At 41.9% G+C, this 21,714-nt stretch overlaps 2 protein-coding genes across 14 annotated transcripts in view; one reads left to right on the forward strand and one right to left on the reverse strand.

Moving 5' to 3' along the window:
- The window catches only part of LOC115637086 (beta-catenin-interacting protein 1), a 126,936-nt gene extending 109,028 nt beyond the window's left edge, over nucleotides 1-17,908 (forward strand). For 3 of the 5 annotated variants that reach the window (XM_030537943.1, XM_030537944.1, XM_030537947.1), the window contains 11 exons: nucleotides 516-637; nucleotides 1,748-1,910; nucleotides 3,914-3,964; nucleotides 5,355-5,512; nucleotides 8,462-8,610; nucleotides 9,979-10,205; nucleotides 10,661-10,831; nucleotides 11,023-11,168; nucleotides 12,860-12,995; nucleotides 14,012-14,196; nucleotides 15,455-17,908. In XM_030537943.1, the coding sequence (XP_030393803.1) occupies nucleotides 516-637; nucleotides 1,748-1,910; nucleotides 3,914-3,964; nucleotides 5,355-5,512; nucleotides 8,462-8,610; nucleotides 9,979-10,205; nucleotides 10,661-10,831; nucleotides 11,023-11,168; nucleotides 12,860-12,995; nucleotides 14,012-14,196; nucleotides 15,455-15,646 (1,700 nt within the window). In that variant the 3' untranslated portion in view covers nucleotides 15,647-17,908. The remainder of the gene's footprint in view (nucleotides 1-515; nucleotides 638-1,747; nucleotides 1,911-3,913; nucleotides 3,965-5,354; nucleotides 5,513-8,461; nucleotides 8,611-9,978; nucleotides 10,206-10,660; nucleotides 10,832-11,022; nucleotides 11,169-12,859; nucleotides 12,996-14,011; nucleotides 14,197-15,454) is intronic. The other 2 variants (XM_030537945.1, XM_030537946.1) reach the window with 1 other exon arrangement.
- Nucleotides 15,669-21,714, reverse strand: part of PIK3CD (phosphatidylinositol-4,5-bisphosphate 3-kinase catalytic subunit delta) — a 54,919-nt gene continuing 48,873 nt past the window's right edge. For 8 of the 9 annotated variants that reach the window (XM_030537941.1, XM_030537942.1, XM_030537934.1 and 5 more), the window contains 2 exons: nucleotides 20,664-20,796; nucleotides 19,483-20,344 (listed from right to left, as the gene is read on the reverse strand). In XM_030537941.1, coding sequence (XP_030393801.1) covers nucleotides 20,207-20,344; nucleotides 20,664-20,796 — 271 coding nt within the window. In that variant the 3' untranslated portion in view covers nucleotides 19,483-20,206. Of the gene's footprint in view, nucleotides 18,109-19,482; nucleotides 20,345-20,663; nucleotides 20,797-21,714 lie in introns of those variants that run through there. The other variant, XR_003997145.1, reaches the window with a different exon arrangement.

Below are 21,714 nucleotides of genomic sequence, written 5' to 3' on the forward strand. Positions count from 1 at the left end.
AATTCTTTAGGGCATGGACCATGTGTGCTTAATATCCGCATAAAGCATCTTTCCTGCCTATTGTGTTATATACATGCTAAATAGTGTTAATTAGCAGCAATACATGCTGTTTAATTGGTAACAGAAGATTCTTCACTACCCACAATTTGAATTTTGTTCGATTTTTCTCCTGTTGGTAGGCTTACCCCTGTGATACTTTAGTCCTAGTCCTTGGTTGGGAAGGACATGTCTTATTAGCTATGGTGTTATCAGTATTACTGTTGGATTGTTTAGGAATAGGTGACCTAAAACTGCTTCCATGGGCACTTCTTTTCCCTTGAAACTATAGCACGCTTGATTTCTTTTAAATCTGTCTTGTGCTCTTATTACTATCCTGTAGGACGGTATTAATAGCACATTTATATATCAGTCATGTAGTTTAGGGTTATGTGAATTCTGGACTATAATTTCCAGTTCTAGAGTTTTAGGGCACAGGGCAGTGGGAAAGAGTAACATTAATGTAACCTTTTGTGCAGATATGAACCGGCACCACTACTCTCTTTATGTACACAATTGCCGACTTGTTTTCCTCTTCCGCCAAGATCCTTCAGAGGGAAAAACTTACAAACCTGCTGAATTCCACTGGAAATTGAACCAGGTGAGTATGAAAGGGTACTTTTGTTAAAAAATTTACAATTTAAGTATACATAGGAGCCTAAAACAGCCTGATAGTTTTAATAGTAAATTAAGTCTTTGTGGCAATCCAAACACCTCATTCCACAGTTTATTAAAATAAACTGAACTGTGTTTTACAGTTCTAAGTTTCAGGGCCATATTCTGCTATCTTTATTCACATAGAGTCAAATCTTGCTTCTTTAGCGTTCCTACAGAAGTCAATGGGGATTAGTTACGGAATACAGTTCAACTCAATATGAGTAAGGGTGGTAGAAACTGGCTTTAAGTGAGTAAATTAAGTGTTTAAACGTTAGGAACCAGATTTGGTAGAACCTGTCTCCATAGAACACAATACAAAATGAATTACCATTCTACTTGCAAGTATTTCCATGTGTTTACAGCAATTAAGGACTTGTGAGCATATGACTTTTGTTGTAGGTCAAATAATGTAATAAGGTAACAGATAAACTTTTCTTTAATCCTTTTGCACAGTAGAAGAAAAATTTTCCTGACACCATGTGCAATGTTGGTGTTACATGAGCAAACTGACTAATTGGTAGCACTCATGATCAGGAAGACTACTATTAGATAATTTAATTTTTTTTATTGGACCAATAAATTTGAGCAAAATAAGTACATTTTATGTGGCTAATAGCTCTCATATAGAGGTTCCTTTAACTGCTTCCAGCGAATGTTGGGGATCTGTTTGTTTGCTGCCAGTTATTTAAGCAGTAAGATGCATCTGAATTTCTGATGGTGGAATGTAACCACCCAATTAATAACATTCTAGCATTCTTCACATACTGTGGCATATGCTGCTGTGATTATAAAATGGCCTTGTGCATACGTATATGGAGTTGGCAGCATTCCCATAATTGCAAAAAGCTTCCACTATTAAAGATCTCTAATTTTGGTTTGGGAATTTTGTTTTCCTGGAAGTTGCCATATTTATATACTATTAAACAAATACTTCAGCAGAACTGGATGAAAATCTTGTCAAATAGTGTTTTAATATGGCAATGTACTAAATGTACTCCGGTGACTGCTTTGGTGGAACTCTGTTTTTAAACATTACCTGTCGTTCTCTTCCCAGGTGTGTGACAAAGAATGGCATCATTATGTCCTCAGTACTGAATTTCCAACAGTGACACTCTATGTAGATGGAGTTTCATATGATCCTTTCCCAGTGACTGAGGATTACCCACTACATCCTTCCAAGATAGAAACTCAGCTGGTAGTTGGAGCATGTTGGCAAGGTAACAATTAATTTGTCATGTCCATGAATGGTTGGTTTTCTTCAGGGCAATGGAAGATTGCTTTTTACATCTCCTACAGATGTTTTCTCTGTCCCACTATCCCATATTTCTTCTTTAATTTAGTCACTTTTTCTGGAGTGCCGTTGTACTCATCACCCATAGGTGGATATGAAATACCAAACTACATCTAGAAATGCCAGGCAGGGTTCCACTTAAGTAGTGATTTCTGTAATAATTATGGGAATACAGTCAGTTTTATTTTTGGTAATACTAACAAAAGTACATTTTATTCTTAAGATTACTAGGGAGAATCTTTGCTTTCTAACCTAATTTGAAACAGACTTTAGAAAAACCAAGCTCTCGTTTTTGGCCATGTTTCCATATGAGGATTTAATTAAGTAACAGTGTTTTCTCTTGAGGATTTTGCCACTTGTGGTTATAAAAAGAAAAAATAGCAGCAGTTTATTATATGCAAACTAAGCTTTAAATTGTGGTTCTCTACAGGCTGCTTAATGCTGATTCACAGCCTATAATACTGGTGGCACTTATTCATCAAAAGCTTGAGAAAATGGGGCAGGTGTCATCTGAACATGGAGCATTGGAAGTAGATTACCAAGACACTGCAGGGGACTGTTCAGTTCAGTGCATTTTCCTTATTGATCAGATTATGTACAAGTTGGAAAACTGCTGATCTAGCTAGAAAATCTTGACCTAATAGAACAAATATTAGATCATAGATATTTTACTATAGGTCTGCAAGCTTATATCAAACTGTTGTATCTGCATACAGTACACAGAACGTTCATAGAGCATGCAATAAGGAGAGTCTTATGGTGCCTGTCCTTTCTCTGAGATTTGAGGCCTTAGAAAGATAAAATGACAGTCCAGGGGTTAGAATAAGCATTATGTATTGTGAGGGGCCCATTACCTTTTTAATACTTGCTAATTTGCAAAATTCATTAATTTGTAACCAGTCTCCCAATCGTTAGCAAGGTTCCAGTTCACTTCATTTATTGCTGTGTAGATGGCTTTCAGATTATCCCTTTTGTTTTGCTATAGTGCAGCAGCAAGTGGAGTGGTGACTAGGTTCCAGAGAGCTGAAGTGTGCTGAGGAAACCAGAACTATGCCAGCTAAATGTCTGGAATGCTCCAAGGCTTCAATATAGGCTCTTGTATCCTAACACAAGCCCAGTCATTTTTACCTGTAAATTCTTTTGGTCTCCACAGGGAGGTTCCCTTCTGTGATGTGCATTAGCACCACTATATAATCCTTTCATTCCTTCCTGCTTCTATCCTGGCCATTGCCAGTAATTGACTTGAAATGGGGATGCTAAAACTTTGGGGTCACGGACTTGTGGGTCTGTCAGGAAATTCTATTGAAAACCTTATTTTAAAAGGATTATAACTCAAAGAAGAATTTATGCCAAGAGTGAAACTAATGCTTAAGGTCTTGACCTGAGAGCAATATAGTTTGCTTTACCAAACTTTAAATAAATTGATTTATATATAAAGAAGACTTTAGAACTTTTTCCTCCTTAAAGTTATGCTTTCTAAATCCTCTTTAACGTTTTTATTCTCCCACTCTTTTAAAAAACCTGCCATTTCAAAATTGGCCAATTAATATATGCAGTATTATTAATTTGGTCTGAATCATTAGTCAGTAATGGCTTCTTTTGATCTGTCCATAATACTTTTTTTCTTAGGAGATCTGTTAACAGACTTTAATCTCCCCATCATACCTGTGAAGATGGGAATATGAAGTATTCTAGCTGCTGGGTTTGGCAATGGTTTATATAAGAAAATCCAACTCTGTCTCCAAGGCTGAAACTGATTAAATTCATATCCGTTGTGAAGAGCTGGTTGGAATATAAGCAGAATATGCTTGGTGAAAGGGGGTGTGTGAGTGTGAGTGAGAGAGAGAGTGATAACGAAGGTTACTTACAAGTCCCTCATTGCTTGGTCCCTTCCCCATTGTCCCTATTCTTTGTCTTGCTTTTCTACAGAATATACAGGAAATGAAAATGACAATGAAACTGTGCCTGAGACATCTGCAGGTTGCTGGAATATTTTCCATTACTTTTTTATTTCATTTTTAAGCCAAGACATTGCTTCATCTCACATATAGCATGAAATGCAGGCATTGCGTTTTGGCCATTGATGCCCCCTACATAATCTGCTTCTGGGCTGTTTCTTCATTGTACTATTATTTCCAGTGCTTCATCTCCTGATTTTATTTTTATTGCATATAAGTGCACATCCATGTACAAACTTGAAACCATTGTGATTGCAGTGAAGTGGTGTAATATGAGCCATTAATGCAAAGTATTAGCTACACTTTTTTCATCCAGTCTTATTCAAATATCATTGCATAGATCTCATATGTAACCTAAAGGACATTGTGTCTGGATACCCACTAGGAATTACTCACTTGACCAGAAGTCTGTAAAAACGCCAGTTGGAGCCAACAGAAATAAATCCCAGCTTTTCTTCCCGTTTGGCTGACATTGCAATGTTTTATTTTTCTCCGTAGTTTCAGCAGTTCTCTGGGTTTCATGTCTTGGTTTGAGATTTAATTTACTACATATTTCTAAGAGAATACATTTAGGTACTTACTGTTCCTGTAAGATCTGGAACTGCCTTGAATGCCATAGAAGTATATACATGAAAAGATTTCTGATAGCTTTACTTTTAACTTGGCAAACAAAAGCACAACAGGATCCAAGGGCTGGAAGTTGGAGCTAGAGAAATTCAGGCTGGAAGTGAGGTGCAACATTTTTTAAATGAGGGAAACTATTGGAACCACTTACTGAGGACTGCAGTGGATTTTTCTATCACTTGGATGTCTTTCTGAAACTGCACTCCAGCTCAATCAATGATGAACTTGAAATAACTGTTACTAAGTGAAAATTTGTGCTCTATGTCAGGCAGACTGGATCATCATAACCATCCCTTCCGGTTTAAAATGTATGCAGCACTTCAGGTTCTTGGTTTGGCATAAATTGTACTTTGTTGCACTTTCTCCTATCCTGATAGGCGTCTCCTCGTTTTCTAGAGTTAATGACAAATGGGAGATATAATTTCAGCACTAGGGTTAAAGTCTCATCAAAGAGCTCATAAGCTCTATCTTTGATCGTGTTTAAGTCCACCACCTCGCTGTATAGGCAAAAGTAACATTTGTGATGGAAACACTAGCCTCCGCTTCACAGTTCAGGATGGCCATACATGTCTGTTTTGAGGGCCATATGCATGATGAACTGTTTAATTCTTTCATTGTGCTTGAACATGATCACAAGTTTAACACCTGGAATGGATATAAACTAACCTGCATGTGAATACATCATGGTAAAATAAAGCACAATTGATTATAAAAAGAAAAGGTCTAAGGTCTATAAAGGTGTGTTTTGTTTTTGTGTTTTTCCTTTTTTCCCCCCCTTCTTTATAAAGGTGGCGAACTCCACATGGCTCAGTTTTTCCGAGGCAATCTGGCTGGATTAATGATCCGGTCTGGTAAACTGGAGAACAAGAAGGTGATAGACTGCCTCTATACCTGCAAGGAAGGTTTAGATTTGCAAATTGCTGATGGCATTGGCAAAGGCATGAAGGTAAATTTGCATATGGATGAAGTGAAATGCACGTGCTGTGATTTACTAAGGGTTTGTCTATACTAGAAATGCTACAGCTCTGCAGCACCACGGCTGTAGTATAGAAGGGTTCTTCTGTGGTGTAGTAAATCCACCTCTCCGAAAGGTTTGGTCACCAGGTCAATGGAAGAATTCGTCTGTTCACCTAGCACTGTCTACATTGGGGCTTAGGTTCACTTAACAACATTGCTCTGGACTGTGAATTTTTCATACCTCCTGAGTGACGTATCTAGGTCAACCTAACTTTCTGGTGTAGATTAGCCCTAAGACAGCAAGTACTTGACCTGGTAAAGATTTGCCAATATAGCTATATTGTAGATGCAGCTTATAAAAGCAAGAGTGTTTTTCCCCAGTATATCTTATACCAGTTCCTCAAATGAAATAAGCTATACCGCGTAAAGCATTTTTGTGTCAGCACAGCTGCCTTTCACTAAGGCCATGGCTACACTGGCATTTTACAGCGCTGCAACTTTCGCGCTCAGGGGTGTGGAAAAAAAACACCCCCCTGAGTGCTGTAAGATACAGCGCTGTAAAGCCTCAGTGTAAACAGTGCAGCAGCGCTGGGAGCGCGGCTCCCAGCGCTGCAAGCTACACCCGTAGAGGATGTGGAGTACACGCAGCGCTGGGAGAGCCCTCTCCCAGCACTGGTGCTGCAACCACACTCGAAACTTCAAAGTTTCAAGCTTTGAAGTGCAAGTGTAGCCATACCCTGAGACTGTTAGTGGTGTAGAGATGCAGGCCATGTCTACATCTAAAATTTTGCAGCGCTGGTTGTTACAGCTGTATTAGTACAGCTGTATAGGGCCAGCGCTGCAGAGTGGCCACACTTACAGCAACCAGCGCTGCAAGTGGTGTTAGATGTGGCCACACTGCAGCGCTGTTGGGCGGCTTCAAGGGGGGTTCGGGGAACGCGAGAGCAAACCGGGAAAGGAGACCAGCTTCGCCGCGGTTTGCTCTCGCGTTCCCCGAACCCCCCTGCAAACCGCAGGGAAGGAGACCTGCTTGCTCGGGGGTTCGGGGAACGCGAGAGCAAACCGGGAAAGGAGACCAGCTTCGCCGCGGTTTGCTCTCGCGTTCCCCGAACCACTCTGCAAACCGCAGGGAAGGAGACCTGCTTGTTCGGGGAACGCGAGAGCAAACCGGGAAAGGAGACCAGCTTCGCCGCGGTTTGCTCTCGCGTTCCCCGAACCACCCTGCAAACCGCAGGGAAGGAGACCTGCTTGCTCGGGGGTTCGGGGAACGAGAGAGCAAACCGGGAAAGGAGACCAGCTTCGCCGCGGTTTGCTCTCGCGTTCCCCAAACCACCCTGCAAACCGTAGGGAAGGAGACCTGCTTGTTCGGGGAACGCGAGAGCAAACCGGGAAAGGAGACCAGCTTCGCCGCGGTTTGCTCTAGCGTTCCCCGAACCACTCTGCAAACCGTAGGGAAGGAGACCTGCTTGTTCGGGGAACGCGAGAGCAAACCGGGAAAGGAGACCAGCTTCGCCGCGGTTTGCTCTCGCGTTCCCGGAACCACCCAGCAAACCTCAGGGAAGGAGACCTGCTTGCTCGGGGGTTCGGGGAACGCGAGAGCAAACCGGGAAAGGAGACCAGCTTCGCCGCGGTTTGCTCTCGCGTTCCCCGAACCACTCTGCAAACCGCAGGGAAGGAGACCTGCTTGTTCGGGGAACGCGAGAGCAAACCGGGAAAGGAGACCAGCTTCGCCGCGGTTTGCTCTCGCGTTCCCCGAACCACCCTGCAAACCGCAGGGAAGGAGACCTGCTTGCTCGGGGGTTCGGGGAACGAGAGAGCAAACCGGGAAAGGAGACCAGCTTCGCCGCGGTTTGCTCTCGCGTTCCCCAAACCACCCTGCAAACCGTAGGGAAGAAGACCAGCTTGTTCGGGGAACGCGAGAGCAAACCGGGAAAGGAGACCAGCTTCGCCGCGGTTTGCTCTCGCGTTCCCCGAACCACTCTGCAAACCGTAGGGAAGGAGACCTGCTTGTTCGGGGAACGCGAGAGCAAACCGGGAAAGGAGACCAGCTTCGCCGCGGTTTGCTCTCGCGTTCCAGGAACCACCCAGCAAACCTCAGGGAAGGAGACCTGCTTGCTCGGGGTTCGGGGAACGCGAGAGCAAGCTGGGGAAGGAGACCAGTTTGATTACCAGAGGCTTCCTCAGGTATGCTGGGATACCTGCTTATTCCACGGAGGTCAAGAAAAGCGCTGGTAAGTGTCTATACTTGATTACCAGCGCTGGTGTACCAGCGCTGGATCACCAGCGCTGGATCCTCTACACCCGAGACAAAACGGGAGTACGGCCAGCGCTGCAAACAGGGAGTTGCAGCGCTGGTGGTGCCCTGCAGATGTGTACATCTCCTAAGTTGCAGCGCTGCAACTCCCTCACCAGCGCTGCAACTTTCTGATGTAGACAAGCCCGCAGTTTAAAAAAAATCACAGCCCTAGTGATATAACTAAACCAGCAAAAGTTTCTAGTGTAGGCTTGGCCTTCAGTGGCCTTTGAGAATGCAAATAGGTGCATAAGCGCTTTACATTTATGGAGCCTAACAAAACAGCTTAACATAATAGGTTTCATTTATGAGTAGGTATTTTATTTCAATAGCAAGGCTAAGTTTTCCTGACTTGTTAGTTGTATCTCTTTCAGATGACTAGAGTGTCAACATTGTGCCAAATTCCTGGAATTTTTCTTGGATAATGAAATACTGTAAATGCTGACTTAAACTTTTAGGCTAATTGGGGAAGTTAAACTGAGTTGTAAAGCCAGTGAATGATTTGTTCTGCTTTGAATACAAATGCTAATTATGTCCATGCTTAATAGTTTAAGCAGTGCTGAGCTTTTCGGTTTAATTATTCTAGCACATTGGTACTTGGATCTCTTTTTTTCATTTTTCTTCTGCTCTTTGGAATGGTTTCAGATTAATGTGAATCCCAGCCAGTCAACATTGACTTTGGAAGGGGATGATATTGACAGGTTTGACAAAGCCATGCAGCACGTTTCCTACCTGAATTCCCGCCAGTTCCCAACACCTGGAATCCGGAGGCTCAAAATCACCAGCAATGTCAAGTATGTCCTAGTGCAGAAAAATGCATCTATATATAAGGATATAGGGGGCTTGGAGAAATAAACTAAAACAAAATTCTTTAGTGCAGTGGTCACTAATGCAGACCTTTACTTTTGAAGGCTCTGATCATGAGCCCTGAGTACTGAGGTGAAAGGGAATCTTCCCAATGATTTCAGTGGGCTTTGAATCAGCCCTTAGAAGAGTTACCAATACCAAATTTGTTCTGTTACATAAAAATCCTGATCTGTTTCTTGGGACTGTTGATTAGATATCAGTGGATATTGTAACATTTTGGGGGGATCTGATCCAGGGATCAATAAATGTTCTAGATGTAAAGTAAAATATTTTATGCTGATTATGGCCAAAGTGTTCAAATTTAAGTGCCTAAATCTGCATCTAGGCACCTGAACAAGTGGTCTGACCTTAACAAAAAACAAAACAAAAAAACTATTTTGGATGTATTCTGTCATTCTTCAGGACTTTCCAGGGTGACAAGAATGCATAATATCTATAGGCCATTGATTCAGCTAGTGGCTGTCTATAAGCTCTGTATGAGATGGTTTGTTAAAAGGAACTGTTATGCTGTTTGGACACTTAAACAGAGCTCTTGTCAGAGCTGGCATTGTTGCTTTTACAGTAGTTCATGTGATGTTTCTTATTGGGTGTGCATTTTCCTGGCTTCTTACCCAAGTTTTGGGTTTGAACGTACTCAGTATCCCAAAATAAAACTTGGAATGCTCTGGTTTAAAAGATCTCCTGGTTTTGCATCAGAAGCATATGGAACTGTGAATTAGGAACCATTATGTAGTTAGGCATTTAAATCCATCTATATTTTCATGAAACAAAAAAGCATCATTTGGCCACTTGAATGACCAGAGTTCGCTGGGCCATGTTCGTAGGCATGTGACCCATCATTTCCAGTCCTATTTATATTTTTACTCTATTTGAGGTTAGTTATTTCCTTCATGTCCGGTTTGATCTTATTTTTCCTAGTTGGGCAGTCTTTGTTGTGATCATTGCAAGTGTGCACTGTGAGGACTTATCCAGTATTGCAGCCTTACCTATTGGCATAATCTGTGGATATTAGTCATAGCCCAGAAAATGGGGCAAAATGTTCTCCGTGAGCAAAAATTCATTTTAACATTGTTCCCTTTTGAGGGAGTGGTAGTGGTGATCTGCATTGCCAACACAGTTGTGGGATGTATTATAGGACCCTTGGGTCTGAAATGGAGCTTATTTATATGGGATTTAATTAAATGGTTGAAATGTTTTTCGTATTGTAACTATTTAATTGCCACTGCGATGCATAACTGCATCTCCTTTAAGCCTGTTTTGCACAGTTAAACAAACAGCCTGTGTATCTTATGTAGGTGTTTCAATGAAGAAGCCTGCATTGCCATTCCCTTTGTGGATGGTTATATAATGGTCTTGCAGCCTGAGGAACCCAAGATCAGCTTGAGTGGCATCAATCATTTTGCCCGTTCTGCTTCAGAGTTTGAGAGTCCAGAGGGAGTTTCTCTCTTCCCTGAGCTTCACATAATCAGCACCATCACTCGGGAGGTGGAACCAGAGGGAGATGGGGATGAGGATCCTACAGGTAACAAACTTGATTATTAACCTGGTTGTGGAATCTGTCCCCCTCCCTGAAGTTCTCTGCAGTGGGGGGTGGGCCCTCCCTGTGTGGCTATCCCTACTGTAGCACAGAATGGAGGAGGTAGGTGTCAAATTCTTCAAGATACTGTCTTTTTGATGTAGCAGGAAGAGAGTGGGTAAGCAGGGCTGGGTGCGGGGGTGGGTATGCTGTTTTCCCCCTGGGCTTGCAGAACTTCAATCAGAAGTGAGAACAGTCTTAGACTGTTTCTTCTCCATGAGTGAGAATGCTTTTTGGGTGTGGTTTCTTAAATGAGAAATCAGACTCAACCTAGATCATTCTTCATGGCCAAATCATTGTACACAGAAGGGAAGAATTATAGCTGTTTATGACACTACAGTTCCTTCCACTTTGCCGTTGGTCTTTCCGCTTATTTCTTTGGCCTCCATGTCCTCCTTCAGTCCAAGAATCTTTGGTATCAGAGGAGATCATGCACAACTTGGATACATGTGAGGTCACAGTGCTAGGAGAGGAGCTAAATCAGGAGCAGGAAAGCCTGGAGGTTGACATGACACAGTTACAGCAGAAGGGCATTGAGATGAGCAGCTCCAACCTTGGCATGACCATCACAGGTAAGGGGTTGCCACCTTTTGACCTTGTTCTTGGAAGGGTTTGAGGCAAATGAGAACAGGAACTGTGTATTTGTGTGCTTACTAAGCAAAACATTTGTTAAATGAATGAAAACTTTTTCTCCTTCTCCCACCCCCAAACCCCCAAACAGTTTATAGTTCTGACAAGTAGTTGTTTTTTTTAATCCTCCTAGGTGTTGATACTATGGCCAGCTATGAGGAGGTTTTGCACTTGATACGCTACAGAAACTGGCACACTGTCTCTCTGTTTGACCGAAAGTTCAAGTTGGTCTGCTCTGAGCTTAATGGTCGCTATGTCAGCAATGAATTTGAAGTGGAGGTATGTGAGCTAATGTCATCCCTTTGAAAGTTGTCAGAGCCTGCAGAGATGGAAGTTAATGCTTCAAGAAATTGATCAGTAACTGGTTTGGATCTCTGCCTTCTAAATATTATGTCATCAGAGCAGACTAGGGTGTGTTAGTCTGTTTTAATGGGTTGTCAATCCCAAAGTTGCCATCACTGATTCCAATTGTGAGTGATGCACAGACCAGATCATATGGAGTTGGGACCTATGTATATCCTAGTATATGGAATGCGGTTAAGGGGAGTGAGTGGGGAAGAGGCTGGATGGAGAGGTGGGACACTAGAAAATGGACCTTTGGGAACAGTGCTGCAGTGGCCTTAAGGAAATGGACTTGAGAAGTCTTTTCCAACTCTAATTTCTGTGATTCTGTAAATGATTCTATTTTTTTCTTGCAATGGGGCTTACTAATGTCTTGCTTGCATGACACACAGATTACCAGGAAGACTAATCCTGAGTGACAGGAGGAACTACTTGAAATTAAAATGATTATTGCGCTGCATGTTTACACTGAGAAGGAAGGGAATAATATAGCTAAAACTACACAGTATCTATAGAAGAATATGAATTAATGAGTCCTGCTGTTGATGTGAACATCAAGGTTAACTAACCCTCCCTGTAAATATACACCAAAATTCATCAGTAGGTCCTCTGAGTGATGATGAATCTTGATATTTGCTGCAATATGAAGTTATTGTTGCCTATCTGTACATCTTTCCATTGTAAACTTGAATTTCATAGGTTGATTTTTAAAAGGGCAGCTTATGTGAGGATGATGAATTTTAAGTCTGACTTGCCAGTATTTGATAACCATCCCCCACTTCCCTTTCCCCATGGAGGAACAGAAATTGCATGTGTGGCTAACATGGCTGTGCTTCCTGAGGAAGTACTGTCAACTTTGATCCAGGATCTCTACAATTTAGCAAACTGGCAATGCTTCCTTGTCGTTCACTAAATTTCCCCTCTTCCTATTGTGCAGCTGGCCATGCACCATGTCTGTCTAGTCACTACCTCCCATTACAGAGGAGGATACACTTAGCAGTGCCTTGGTGGAAAGGAAAGGGAAGCTCACCGAAACCTAAAATGTGCTAAAATTGTAGCTGAGCCTAACTTAATGAACCAGCTCATCAGAACCTCTGTTAAACTTTAAAAAAAATGGTCTCTGGAGTTGCAAAGAACCTGAGCCTCGGTTTTGTCTGTGACCTGTTGTTTACCCATTGCTGTTAACTGAAGGTGATCCTACACAGCAGCATCAAAATAACAAAAGATGTGGATGGAAAGACAGCTTAGTTTTATTTCAGTAAAAGTCTGTGTGGTCACTTATTTCAGAATGAAAGTGGCGAACATCAATTTAGCTGCAGGTTGGTAACAAATTGACTTCATCTTTTTTATCCTAAAATAAGGATGTCCACACACAGACGTACACCACGATCACAAATCAGATTCAGGAAACCTAAATATGTGTAGACCAGCCCTAACACATCAGGAACTGCTGCTTGAGATGAGTACTGAGATATAAAACTGGGCCTGTGATAGAGCAGTGCTGGCTGGTTTTGTGTTTTGAGGGAGGTAGATACTGACACACACGAGCTGAATCCCATTTACTTGAACCAAGTGCCTAAACAAACTGCTTTATTTCCCTGAATTATCTTTCCCTTTTTTGTTTTCAGGTGAACGTTATCCATACAGCTAACCCAGTTGAACATGCAAATCATATAGCTATGCAACCACAGTTTGTTCATCCAGTGCATCATACATTTGTTGACCTCTCTGGTCACAACCTAGCTAATCCCCACCCCTTTTCAGGTAAGGACTCTGAGTCACTTAACTCCAGTTGATTTTTTTTTTCTTTTTTTAACTGGGGGCCGGACTAGGTGGCTTCTTGTTGCAGAGGGTTGGAGTTTCTTGGGGTGCCTTTCCAGAGACAGCCAGCAAATTAAACTAGTAATGTACACAGCTATTAACTTTAATGCTGTCTAAAATACGAAGTCCCATTCTGTTCTCCACTTGGGAGGGACAGCCTGCTAGAGATCTAGAAAATGCCAGTCTAATGACAGAAACAAAGTCCAGCCCTTCCTGACTTGGTAATTTTGGGATACAGAGTACTGCAGTGGGTGCTGTATAAGGACCTAAATTAAAGGGGTCTGAGGAACTGGGAGTGGATTTCTCATGAACGGTGTGACCTTTTATTCTGTTGAGGAAATCTGCTATTCCTCCACTGTTTTAATGTGGTATGAATTGTTCCAGTGGTGCATGTGGGAGGAAAGCAATAGGTTTGAAGAAGGAGCCTTCATAGTAAGTTTTTAAGTGATCTTCTTTCAGATTCATGCAAAGTCCTCATAATCCTTGTTTGACTCATTTCAGTATCTCTATAAAAGCACCAGTTGAGCATAATAAGCCTGATTCTGTTCTGCCAATGCAGGTTGGTTCTAGCCCTGTAAGTACTGGTATGCCTCTGGCTCCTGAACAGATGCTGCCAACCCTAGTGAAACTGCATTTATTTTGTGAACATTCATTCATCAGACTAGATTGCTAGCACCAAACTCTTCTCACTTCCTACCTGAGCAAGATTTGAATCCAGCCCACTGGACTCTGCCACCAATAAAGAAACATACTAGTTTAGCAGTTTGACCAGAGGACAGAGCCAGGAACTTCTAAGTTTTTTTTTTTTGGTCCTTGCTTTCCTACTGGCTTATTCTGGGATTGTGGATAAATTTTTTCTTCAGTTTTACTCATTTGTAAAATGGGGTTAATATTTGGAAAAACCTGTAAGTACTGTGAATTAGTATGATTATTCTTAAACTCCCTTTTTCTTGTCACAGTTGTTCCAAGTACTGCTACTATTGTCATTGTTGTGTGTGTCAGTTTCCTGGTTTTCATGATTATTCTGGGTGTGTTCCGAATCCGAGCTGCGCATCAGAGAACAATGCATGACCAGGATACTGGAAAGGAAAATGAGATGGATTGGGATGACTCGGCCTTGACCATTACTGTGAATCCTATGGAGGTAAGGCTTGCGTCCCACAGCATGTTTACATTGCAATTGAAGGAGTTATTTTATTACTGGTGGGCATATCCAGGCTAGCTTTAAGCTAGCAAGCACATGTAACAGTAGCAGCGTAGATGTGGTCGCACAGGCTTCAGCACAGCCTAGTAATCCGAACAAAAAGCCTGCTGGAGATATTGGTATGTAACTCTGTTGCTAGTGTGTGCTGAAGCCTGTACCACCACGTCCACACTACTACTGTTACCTGTGCTAGCTATATTAAAACTAGCCTGGGTGTGCCCACTAGTGATGATCACACCTTCTCTTGCAGTGTAGACAGAACCCCTTAGTCCTTTTCTACAAATACTGCTTTCAATCTGTCCAACATGCATGACTGTCAAAGCAGGATAGATCTGGAAATGGGTACTGGCACAAGAAGTTTAATGAATGCCCCAGGAAAATTTGAATCCATTTCTCAGAAAGAGAACATAAAAACGGCCATATTGGGTCAGACCAAAGGTCCATCTAGCCCAGTATCCTGACCTCCAACAGCTTCTGGCAGACAGAGGCTAGGGACACCATCCATGGCCATCAGCCGTTGATGGACCCTATCCTCCATGAATTTAACAGGGTTCAAAAAAGAACCAGATATAGTCTTGGCCTTCATACCATCCTCTGGCAAAGAGTTTCCACAGGTTGACTATACATTGTGTGAGGAGCAGCCATGTTTTTTGTGATCTGTTTTGGGATGTGGCTTGATGGCTATAAACTTCTCAAAAAGTACCTGTGTGTTATGCCAGGCTGTAAATAAAGGTATAACACTGGCTCCTTCAGTATATTCCTTACAATAAACCCCCACCACATCAGCTTTTTCCATTAAATTATTCTTGCTGTCCAACTGGTTTGATGCAGTTAGTTTTCGGATCAGGATCATTTCTACTTCAGTTAACTTCTGATACTTTAATATTTAAAAAAAAAAAGGGGAGGGTGGGGGAGCAGGGACACTTTAAACCACTAATGCTGCTACTGTGTTCACACCAAAGGATTCTATTTCAATAGTACCCTCTTTAAAGGCTGGATGACCTTTGGGAATGTATTTATACTAAAGAGTGACAAGACTGTCTGGTAACTTTCTGAAATCACAGAACTACTTCAGAGCCACTTTTGCTAATAGCCAGCTGAGTGTTGAGCATCCACAACTCCCAATGCATGTAGCATATAAAGAGATGGGCGCATGTAGGCAGCTAGAAAAATCAACGGCTAATTTTGTGTCTGACAGACATATGAGGACCAGCACAGCAGTGAGGAGGAGGAAGAGGAAGAAGAAAGCGAAGATGGAGAGGAAGAAGATGATATCACTAGTGCAGAGTCTGAGAGCAGTGAGGAAGAGGAAGGGGAGCAGGAAGAGGACCAACAGAATGTTAACAGACAGCAACAGCTGGAATGGGATGACTCTACACTCAGCTATTGATTCCAGCTGTTCCCTTTATGTGTTTGTTTCTGCTCTAGAAGACTTCACTGTAATCCTCTCCATTGTTCCCAAGGATCCATGGTGTAAAAAAATTATTTTGGCCAATAGAGCCAGCCAACCACCCATCCCAATATTTGTGTTACATTGGCTAGTTCCTAATGCTGTCTCTAGAACTGTAGTTAGCACCTCTCCTCCCTCACCCATCCCTCAGTGACTGGATTTTTTACACTATGTGAGGAACCACCTTGCACTTTTTTTCTTCGTGTCATCTCAGCTAAGTAAATGACTCTGCAGATGTGTAACCATTGCACGTGAGTTTCTGGACACTTCCCCCCCCCCCCCCCCCCCGGTGAAACAACTTTGGCTTGATTCATCTTATTCTTTCTGAAAGATGCAAAAGTCACTTGTTGACAAAGGGTAAAGTTGCTTATTTCGGCTTGGTGAATTTTTTTCCCCAAACTAGTGCATGTGTAAAGTGGCAGAATGAGGTTAATATGTAGAAGATTGACTTTTTCTGACTATTTTGTAAATATATTGAATTATGTCATTTGTGGTAGTGAAAACAGGGACTGGGGTTTAAAACACGCTAAGGTAAAAATCATGAAGCATGAAATACTACAAGTCGCATAACTATTGCAGTGGGAGCACAGGCACAGTTCTCTAGTGTAGATGTACTAATAATGCAGTGTCATTGGCCACAACTGCTGTGTTCACTCAAGCCCTGCTGTTGTTCTCCTCCTCACTTTGTTTTTATGGAGAGAAAAGACAAGCTTGCAACTGTAAAGGTTTTTCAGAATTTCTACAGAGGTTCAACTGCACTGCCTCCTACAGTTTGTCTTGATCCTTCACTTATTTCAGTGTCAGGATTACTAAATTTGAGAGAGAGAAACACTGCCTGGATATAGAGCAAGTAGGCTTGCTATTGATATTCTGAGTGTTCTCACCAGAGCCTCTGTTAATTAGAGTGGGGCTGGTTGTAGTCCAAGGCTGCTTGCTGGTCACATGGCTGGCAGGGCAGGTTATTCAGTTGTCTGTAATAATGGTAACTGAAGCTGAAAAGCCTGAGACCTGGGCTATCAGTCTAGAGAAAGATTTTATTTTTTGGATTGTGAACTTTTCTAATTTAGGACATGGGTGGGCATAGTTGGCATCATTTCTATTCAACACAGTCCCTGTAGCTCCTCGTATAGTAATCTAGACTGTTGGTGTATTTAAACCTTTTGTTTACACTTAGTAAATCTGTTTTCCTGCTGATGAAATTATGGCATATATTATCCAACCAGAGTAAATCGATCGAGTTAAGATTATTGTTCCAAGACGTGGCAGGCTGATTTTCTGATCAAAGACCTCTAACTTGGAAGTGCAAAGGACTACTTCAAGGTACGAAAAGTAAGTTATGACCCCATGGTGGTGAGTGCTAGATTTTTCGTAAGGCAGGTCTTGTTCTCTGTTTAACGCTTTTGATCCTATTCAGAGCTTTGTCTTATGCAGATCTGCTTATTCAATTTGACCTTTTGGAGGTGGGTTAAAAGGTAACGTGATTTGCTTGCAATGTGAAATTAGAACTCCATTCACTCATTATGGTAGCAGAGTTCCAGATTTTGATATTGCATGTAATCTGTTTACTGTTGGCTCAACTTCCATACCAGTAGTGGGAAATGTTGAATAGTTGTTCCTTGAGCAGGTTAAAGGTGGGGGGGAGAAAGGCAGATAGCAGAGGGTGTGAACAGCTGAAGGAAAAATAGACCCAGCTATTTCTATATGTTTTCAGAGCAGACCTATTCTTACCTACCACACAGCTTGCCTCCCAGTGTGTGAAACAGGACCTAGGTGTGGGTTTATCTGGGGTAAAGCTTGACTCTGGAGTGCCTTTTACAATAATGGACCTGAAAGCAGGGGAGAGAACCCACGCAATCTTACTGTTTTTTAATGTAAAATTTTAGATTTCTAAAACGGGGATATGGGTTTGACTACTTTTATGTGGTAACATAACTGCTAGTTTTAAGTAAACTGGGGAACTTTTGACTTATGTCTGACAGTTGTCCTGTGTTAATGTCAATGTGTAGAAGACTTATTCTTCCATATACTGTAGCTGCTGTATTTTAGACTAAAACTGATCATGATTGAATGCTAATGCTGAAAGGCTGTAAACTTTCTGATGCAGTTTGTAGCCAGTGTGGATGTAACTTTTCAGATCTGTATATTGGTAATAAGTCTGTTTGAAAAGTCTAAGCTACAATAAATTTCTGGTTCTAAAATCTGCTTTCCGAATGGTACAAAGTTTGAGTCAAGTGATAACCGACTATCCATGTTTTAAATGGTTTGCCTGTAGTGGCTACGCTATCCCAGTTTGACTTTAATGCCTAAGGTGAGGGAATAATTTTCCCAGGACTAGTGTACAACTTAAACATTTTATTTTTAAACTTACCAAAAATGTTCCTAAAATCACAGATTGAAAGTAACTGAAAAAAATCAAACATTATGTAAACATTCTTTTTGTTGCAGAACCCTGAAATGGCTTAGAAAAATAAATTCATTTTTTTCAGCGGGTACATACACAATAAGAAATCATGAATACCTCTAAATAAATAAATAAAGTAAAACGTTATTTTATCACCTTAAAAAGAATAAGTTATTTACAAACAATGGTAATCTTCATTTTTCACTCATTTGAAACAGGCTGAAACTATTTATTATGTTAGAGACAATGTTTGCTATACAAGATGGTGTTAACAATGTTGTAGTTATTCCACTACTGACCTTAAGTGGGGGATTAAATTTATTTTTCTAGATTAGATAAGGAGAATTCTGCAAGACTGCTATGACCCCACTGAAGACAGGTTAGGCAATCAGCACATTACTGCCTGCTTGTTGGGTGTGGTGTACACCTGCTATCTATTGCACTCTTAAACAAAATAGATGCAATGAACATGTGCTGCTTCATACCCTTCCAAAACTAGAGCAGGGTCTGAGCTAGTGTAAACAAAAATGCTTCAACATATTGTATCATAGCATAAACTGAAGGTGCAACTTTCCAGGCTCTCGCCACTGCCATCACCCTGTATATTGACAGTGCATCTGGCGGCACCACACTTCTCGCCTTTGTCAGCAAGCCAGGCTAGTTAACAGCGACGGGTTAAAGGTAGATCCATGGTGATGCTTCCCAACTACTGAGTACAGGAAGTCCTCACTTACTTAACATAGTCATCCTGGTTAACATTGAAACAAAGTCACTGATCAGTTAGAAGGGAGCATTTCACAACTTGAAGTGAGCACGTTCCCTTCTAATGTCCTTTGGCAGTGGCCTATTTTGGCCACTGCTTGCAGGAAGTGCAGCTAGCTGGGGGGTGGTTGGAATGAGGGTGGAGCAGCAGCCCCCCTATCAGTGTGGTGCTCCCAGAGCATCCTGCTTGCTGGACAGGGGAAGGGGGCTAATGTCAGGGTGCTACTTTCCCCTCCTCCCTACTCACCCCATCTTCCACAGAGAAGGGGGGACACACAACAGAGGGAAGGAGCTTCTAAGCAGTAGCTGTTATCTCAGGTTTCAGCAAGCTGATGTAATTAATAAGGCAGGGTACTTGAGCCTGAGGTTAGCTACTTCAAGGGGCAATGCACATTTTTTTCTCACCCACAGGGTATGTGTGTCTGTCTACAAGGCAGCAGGAAAGGAGGGAAGGTAGAGGGTTAATCCTTGAGGGCTCAGTCAAGTGCTAGTTCATTTCGCACTAAGGCATATTCCACCTTCTGACTCCTCCACCTCAACCAAGCTTCACAATCATCACCACTGTGTACCAGTATTAAATTGGTGGGGAAAAAATCCTCTGGAACTTAACCCCCTCATTTACATTAATTCTTATGGTGAAATTGGATTTGCTTAACATCATTTTGCTTAAAGTTGCATTTTTCAGAAACACAACTACACCATTAAATGAGACGTTCCTGTAGTTATATGTATTACAGCTTGGTAGCATTATCTTCCGACTGTCTCAAAACAGGTATACCTTCTTGTGATGCTTTATTCAAATACATCACTGAAAGGGGTAGGGATTAAGCTGGTGAAATCCTCAACTAGAAAAAGTATTGCCCAGCAGTACTTTCTAACTGTGATTGGGTGGAGAGGGACTGAAGTTATTAGATGCACTAACATACTATTTTCTCTGCCTTGTTCACTGCTAGTGCTAATCTAGTCTAGCTTTAAAAAGTTGATATGCTACTGGCCAAATTACAGCACCTTTGAGCACAGCTCCGCAGTGGGTGAGGAATGTACTTAAGTAGCACAACTGCCTCACCTCTACCCTTAAATGATGGACTGCATACTTAAGAACTTACAGTTGCAAGCTTCACATACACCTACCTTTCAGTGTATACATTAATCTTATTGCCTCATGCCATCCCTCTTCTGCCCTAGAGATCTAGAATGGGATGATGTAGACTCTTCTCAAAAACTTGAGGTGCAGGTTTTTGATCTTCAACATGGCAACGTTCCATAGTCTTTATACAACTGGCTCATGGCCACTGCTATTACATTCTCCTAGCCTGTGCGTGGTCCAGGCGCTCTAATTACTGTCTGTTATCTTTGGATACATTGTGTGCCAACCAGTTCACTTTGGTTTTCCAGCTCTCTCGAAGGGCTTCATTAAATTTTAGTCTGAAGTGCTTCAATGCCTCCTCATCTGTTTTTCCTAAAGCTAGAGAATCCTGAAGGAAAGAGGCAGAAATTAGTGTGTAGCACCTCCCACTGATTGAAACAAAATGACTAAGTTTGAGAATCTCATTTAAAAAAAAATACAAAACCTTATAGTCCCAGCTCCTAGAATTATTTGTTTGATTCTCCACCTCATACTATTTAGAATTTCTCAATTAGCAGCTGGAGGTGGACATTTGACAGCTGGCTCCTGCATGCTGGAATATCTACTCATTGCTTTTAAACTGCAGCAGAGAATGTTCCTTTCAAGTTTCAACTCCCCCTCCTTAACCTCTTACCTTTAGTCCTACCCTCTCCCACCTCCTGCCTCACCTTGAGATACTGAATGTCTTTAGAGCAGCTGAGTTCTGGCAGGCCAGCAGCTTTCATCAGTGCAAACAAATGCAGGAAGAGAAGACCATGGCACCTCAGGATCATGTAGGCTTTTTCACAGTAATCCCTGAATCTGTGCAGGAAGAGAAGGTGCAAAACAGAAGTGAGACAAGCAGCCCAACTAAAGCAAGACTACAGTCACAATAGCATGAAAACAGCCCAGTTAAAGCTTCACCTCCTCTGTGTTGAACACACACAAGGTGTTCCAACAGCTGGGCAAATGTTTTATGACTAGCCCATGCTACCAATTGTTACTAAAAGAATATGCTTTAGCAAGAGCTGGAAAAGACTAAGGGCAGTGGCTCATTGGCCCCTGCCCCAAATCCAGACCCGAGTGTGTCTCACATACAAACTGTTTGTGTTTAGTCTCTGTCCATACCCCCATAGAGTGAGACCAATTCTTATGACATGAGCACTTGATCCTAGAGCATCCGCAGAGGAAAGCCAGCTCTCTGCTTTGCCCTAATCTTCTAAATGCATTAGCTTAAAACTAACCACTCATACCAATGGACAATCCCCAAGGGTTTGTCAGTTCAAGTAAGAGCGAAGTGTTAGCCTGGGTCATTTTGAACTCATGTACTTTCTCTCACCCTAAATTTAAACTGCTTGTGTGGTTGGAAGGAGGAAGTGTTGTAGCAGAACAGATGCAAAAACCTGCAGCCACGGCTAGGATGATCAATACCTCACACACCTCACCTTTCATGGACCTCACACAACATGTGGTGTATGTCACCCAGTGCACTAAATGATCCAGCAACAATTTATGTGGGTGAAACCAGACCATCACTACACTCTGAAACGAACTCACACTGAATAATGATAAAAGACAAAAACACTATGTTACCCAAGGGTGAACACTAGCAGGCCTCATCCTCAAAGGAAACCTGCCCAACACTTCAAAAGATGAACTGGGAGCTTAAATTTGCTAGAAACTAAAAATCATGGACGAAAGAGATAAATTGCAAATCCAGTTTCTACCTGTCGCCGCTTT

The sequence above is a fragment of the Gopherus evgoodei genome, chromosome 18, assembly GCF_007399415.2.
Source record: "Gopherus evgoodei ecotype Sinaloan lineage chromosome 18, rGopEvg1_v1.p, whole genome shotgun sequence".
In the NCBI taxonomy this organism is placed as follows: Eukaryota; Metazoa; Chordata; order Testudines; family Testudinidae; genus Gopherus; species Gopherus evgoodei.